The sequence below is a fragment of the Triticum urartu genome, chromosome 6 (assembly GCF_003073215.2).
Source record: "Triticum urartu cultivar G1812 chromosome 6, Tu2.1, whole genome shotgun sequence".
Lineage (NCBI taxonomy): Eukaryota > Viridiplantae > Streptophyta > Magnoliopsida > Poales > Poaceae > Triticum > Triticum urartu.
In genome coordinates this window covers 154,281,372-154,286,817 of record NC_053027.1, presented here as the reverse complement: position 1 = coordinate 154,286,817, position 5,446 = coordinate 154,281,372, and the positions used below count along the sequence as shown (strand labels likewise).

The 5,446-nt window shown below is 48.0% G+C and overlaps 1 protein-coding gene across 2 annotated transcripts; it reads left to right on the top strand.

The window, feature by feature from the left end:
- Positions 1–3,799: 3,799 nt before the first annotated feature.
- LOC125515691 (GDSL esterase/lipase At2g04570-like) lies at positions 3,800–5,096 on the top strand. 2 transcript variants are annotated; one of them, XM_048681209.1, is made up of 2 exons: positions 3,800–4,192; positions 4,290–5,096. In XM_048681209.1, exons 1-2 carry the CDS (start codon positions 3,803–3,805, stop codon positions 4,947–4,949), a joined length of 1,050 nt encoding a protein of 349 aa, XP_048537166.1. In that variant the 5' UTR covers positions 3,800–3,802; the 3' UTR covers positions 4,950–5,096. The 2 variants fall into 2 exon arrangements, with proteins under 2 accessions (XP_048537166.1, XP_048537165.1); XM_048681208.1 differs by having other exon boundaries at positions 4,269–5,096.
- The last annotated feature ends 350 nt before the right edge of the window (positions 5,097–5,446 follow it).

Below are 5,446 nucleotides of genomic sequence, written 5' to 3'. Positions count from 1 at the left end.
TGAGAGAGTTATGCGCTATTTGAAAGACACCGCGAGCTATGAGATTCACTACACCGGGTATCCAAGGGTATTGGAGGGTTATAGTGACACAAACTGGATATCTGATGCTCATGAGATTAAGGCCACAAGTGGTTATGTTTTTACACTTGCTGGTGGCGCTGTTTCCTGGAAGTCTTGCAAGCAGACCATCTTAACGAGGTCAACTATGGAAGCAGAACTCACAGCATTAGACACTGCCACTGTTGAAGCAGAGTGGCTTCGTGAACTCTTGATGGACTTACCTATGGTTGAAAAACCAATACCCCTATCCTGATGAACTGTGATAATCAAACTGTGATCGTCAAGATAAACAGTTCTAAGGACAATATGAAGTCCTCAAGGCATGTGAAGAGGAGACTAAAATCTGTCAGAAAATTGAGGAACTCCGGAGTTATTACGTTGGATTATATCCAAACGTCGAAAAACTTGGCAGATCCCTTCACAAAGGGTCTATCACGTAATGTGATAGATAATGCATCGATGGAGATGGGTTTGAGACCCACCGCATGAGTTGTCCATAGTGGTAAACCACTCTATGTGATCGGAGATTCCATGAAGTAGAAGTGGGAGACAAGCTGTTGGTTAGCTGGAAGGAGAGTATCCCTATATTAATTATCCCACTCCGTAAAGGTGCAATACTCTCCTGATCTGCATGGCAGGTTGATACTTATCTTAATGTGTTCCAAGTGGCTTATTCGGGTAAGCAGAGATGTTGTCCTGCAGAACATCTTCTGAGGAACACACCTATATGAATTTGACTATTAACGTCGCAGTCTGTGAGAATTGGATGTTCTCTAATAAATTCATGAAAGGCCCTGGAGTATGACGTATACGCTCCACCCGCGGGGAAGCCTTGCGGCAGCCCAGTATCGGTCAAGAATTTGTGTGAAACTAGTTTCACAGAAAACTTGTAGTTCAAGGCATAGTCCACTATTCAAGTTGTGATCTAGTGTAGCATAAATTTCTAAGTGGAAGTTCAACTTCACAGTCTCCACTAAGCACCGATATATAAAACAATGTTTTGGAACTAAATGATGAGATGTGCCAATGAGACTTTGTGGGGGATTGTTGGAATTTTGCCAGTAGGCCTTTGGACCAAAGCCCAACTAAAATTCTGAAATTCTCTTGGCCCATTCATGCACACATGTGAGTGGAGTGAGTGAGGCTAAAGTTTAGTCCCACCCCGGAAGTTGAGAGAGAGTTGCACCTTTTTATAAGGTGAGCTCTTCTACCACTTGTATGAGTATGAGAAGAGGAGACCTACACACGCGCTCCTCCTCCTCGCTCGCCTCGCCACGCCACGCCACGCCTCGTCACGACGCGCCGCGCCGCTGGTTGCGGGATTGAGCTGAGCCGAGGACAGAGCTATGCACGTTGTCTATATTTTTGCTGCATAGGAAAATTAATGAGTCATTAATTAATAATTAGCGGACGCGTTAATTACTGAACCGTTTTCGATTCTTTTGGATCGTGACGACTCAGACGTGGGGTTTACTCCCACGACCTACCCGGCCCGCACTATATAGTCAGGCAGACGTCTACCCTAGCCGCCGCCGCTTCGTATGATTTCTCACCACCGTTCCAGATCATTGCGCCGCCAAGTAAATCTTCTCCATCCCTCCTTCCGGCGTGCACCGCGAGAAGGGACAGCAGGCCTCCGGAACCCCGCCTCTCGTGATCCTGTACGGGAGAGGGACGATCAGATTTTTGGGGAGCGCACTCGCGCGACTACTGGCAGCGACGACTTCTTCCCCGACCTCGGCAACCTCGTCCTCGACGACATGGGCGACAACGTCAACGCTGGCGGTGCTGCACCCGCTGCATCGTATGTGATTCTATCCTTCCTGTTCGAGATCGTGGTAGAATTCATACTTCTAGTATGTGCCCTAGATGTGATATGTTCATCTGCTATGCTAGTTCGCATGATTAGTTTAATCTCTGCTGCCGTGGTCATGATTTATCTTCTGTTTATTTGGATTAAATCTCGCAGTAATTTGCTCATATTTCCAACAGTCGAAAGGAGCATAAGTCATGGAGTAAACTATGGAACGTGAAATGTGCCATCAAAGGTCAAGGTTTTCCTCTCGCAGTTAGCACAATGTTCATTACCTACAACTGATGTGGTGCATCACAGAAACATGTCCATTACTTTTTGCTGTGCGATCTGTGGGAGGGAGGATTTTTGGATGCATTCATTAATATTATGCACTATGGCACGTTGTGCGTGGGCTTTATCTGATTCAGAGCTTATTGATCACATGCTGTCCTTAGCGGAACCTGATGTGAGAAACTGGATTTTCTCTATGATGGAATTTTTAACACATGTGGAATTCACCAAACGGATGTAACTCTACGAACAATCTGGTCAGTGTGTCGTAAATTGATTCATGAAGACGAACACTAAAGGTCCAATGTCTACAGACATGTTCATCACGAGATTTCTATCAGATCTTGAGCTTGCAAACCCTGTGAAAAATCAGGCACCAACTAGGATCATGCATGCAACTCAGGTGAGAGCTTGGATTTCACCTCCTTGTGGCATTGTAAAAGTTAACGTCGATGGTGCAGTGAGCAGAAGTAGAAAGACAAGGTCGGTCAATGCAGTTTGCCGTGAAGGTACGATAGTTTATTTAAGTTCTTCTGCTTTGGTCCTTTTTTGGGATGGTTGAGCCGGCTACTCTTGAAGCTTTGGCTTGTCGTGAATTACTTGCCTGGCAAAACACCTCATGCTTCAGCGGATAAAGATCGCTTTGGATTGTAAGTCAGTTACTGATATCAACAAAGATACTGTAGGACCCATTAGTTCAGTGGTCATGGTGATCAACAGGACGATGATTGATTTTGGGACCTGATCCTTTGCTCATGAAGGGCGTCTCTCCAATATGGAGGCGCACAATTTAGCGAAACATGGTTTGAACTTTGAACTTGTAAGAGGGTCGCCATCTGTGGCTTATTAACTCGCATGATGTAAATGTGATTTCTGTAAACCTGATGATTGATCAATAAAAGCATGTTTCCTGTAAAAAAAAATAGAAAAGCCCGACCCCAACACAAAGATTTGAATTCACGGAATGTTCACATGGAGAGCTCTCTCCAATCATAATTAGAACCACATCCAGAGTTACGGAATGTTTAACCGACATAAATAGCGAGCTCTCTCCAACCAATCATGACCCTACTTGAACAGGATATGTCCTACTCTTTTTTTTTCGGTTTATAAGTGGAGTATCTCAACTTTTTTGTTTTTCCAATTTAAAGGGCTCATCTCCATTTCATTTTTAGTTTCCAATGCGTATTAAATCTTTGTATGCAAGAATTAAAAAGGGACACACCAATGCATGCAATGTTCCTACTCATCTAGTGGCCAAGCATGCATGCACTATAATTAATCCAAATTAATGCATGAGTTTAATTGAGGTAGTTTTGTAAAGTATGAGATACATTCCTCCACTCACAAAATGCCTTGGTTGATGAGATTTGAGATTTAAGCCCTATAAACCGGAAGGGAGAGATTATAGCATCGTGACGCTGCATCCTGACAGGCTCCATTTTTCACTTCCACGTATTATTTTTTTTGCGGGGATTTCCACTTTTTTTTGCCCGGTAAAACAGACAAATGGAAGCTTCGATGCGTTAAACTAGCAGCAGTTGTGACTCGGAGCATAGCTCAGTCTCCAGTAGCTCGCCCACTGCGAGAAAGGCACAAATGGCCATCGATGAAAAGGCCACGAATCTGCAGGGGAAGAATCCGCAACGAAAATATATGTGGTACACAAACATGTCCATGCGACGTTATGCGCCTATCATCGTCCTGCAGCTGTGCATCCTCTCGGGCGAGCCGGTGGCGGCCAAGGTCCCGGCGCTCCTCGTGTTCGGCGACTCCACCGTCGACACGGGAAACAACAACTACATCTCCACGGTCGTCAGGAGCGACTTCGCGCCCTACGGCCGCGACCTCCGTCTGGGCAATGGCCAACCCACTGGCCGCTTCTCCAACGGCCGTCTCACCGTGGACTTCATCTCCGAGGCGTTCGGCCTGCCGCCGCTGGTGCCGCCCTACCTCGACCCGAGCGCCAACATGAGCAGCCTCGCCTCAGGCGCATGCTTCGCCTCCGCCGGCGCCGGATACGACAATGCCACGTCTGATCTTATGGTAGGCCATCGCCAAGAGGACCGTAATTAAGCATTCGTATATGCTCTTGGCTCACGTGAAGTCGTGAAACTTGCAGTCCGTGCTCACGATTTGGAAGGAACTGGATTACTTCAAGGAGTACGCGGCCAAGCTGAGGAGCTTCCAGGGAGAAGAGAAGGCGCAGGAGACGCTCACGGAGGCGCTCTACCTCGTCAGCATGGGCACCAACGACTTCCTGGAGAACTACTACGCCGTGCCACACGGTAACGCGGCCAAGTACCCCACGGCGGCGGCGTACGGCGGCTACGTGCTCGGCGTCGCGGAGTCGTTCGTGCGCGCGCTGCACGCGCTCGGCGCGCGCAAGGTCGACCTAAACGGGATGCCGCCCATGGGCTGCCTCCCGATGGAGCGCGCCTTGGGCGGCGCGTGCACCGAGGAGTACAACGCCGTCGCGGAGGACTACAACGCCGGCCTCCGCGCGGTGATCGACCGGCTCAATGGCGAGCTGGGCGGCGCGAGGATCGTCTACGGCGACGTGTACGGCCCCGTCAGCGACGCGCTCGCGCACCCCGCGGCGTACGGGCTGGAGAACGTGGAGGCCGGGTGCTGCGGCGCCACGGGGCGGTTCGAGATGGGGTATCTGTGCAACGCGCGGACCCCGCTGACGTGCGCGGACGCCGGCAAGTTCGCCTTCTGGGACGCCATCCACCCCACGGAGCGCCTCCACCGCGCCCTCGCCGACGCCAAGATGAACACCACGCTCCACGTCTTCCTATGATTCGTCCGTCTGCTGTTGTGTGCTCGCAGCAAATCGAATCATCAAATGTGATCGTTCTTTTATGCGGTCGGTCTTAATTTAAGTGTGCGTGTGCCAACAGGGCAACGTATCAGCTATCAAGGTGAAAAAACACATATTTGTTTCTCTTCTCTACTACTAATAAAAAAGCAAACATGAACTTTTTTAAACACACCACACAAAACGTACACGGATCCATTATCACTGTATGATTAAGTCCACTAAATTCAATCTAACTGTTGTCCTTAATTTAATCCATTCTCTTTGTGTACTTAATAATTTACATTGACTGACCTTGTTTCACCGTAGAGAAAAATATGAAACTTCACGTCTGATCAATTAGAAAACTATAATCACGATCATATCTTATTAGGGAACTAATACACGATCGCATTTTATTAGAAAACTAATCACAATCTCATTATATTAGGAAACAGATTGACACGTCCATCACCTCAACCTTCTGGATCCCGATCCCA

What these genes read in the sequence shown, in the direction of transcription:
- LOC125515691 (XM_048681208.1), top strand. Translation starts at nt 3,803, where the DNA reads ATGTGGTACACAAACATGTCCATGCGACGTTATGCGCCTATCATCGTC. An exon ending in ATGCCACGTCTGATCTTATG is followed by an intron (nt 4,193 to 4,268) that starts GTAGGCCATCGC and finishes TGAAACTTGCAG; the next exon opens with TCCGTGCTCACGATTTGGAA.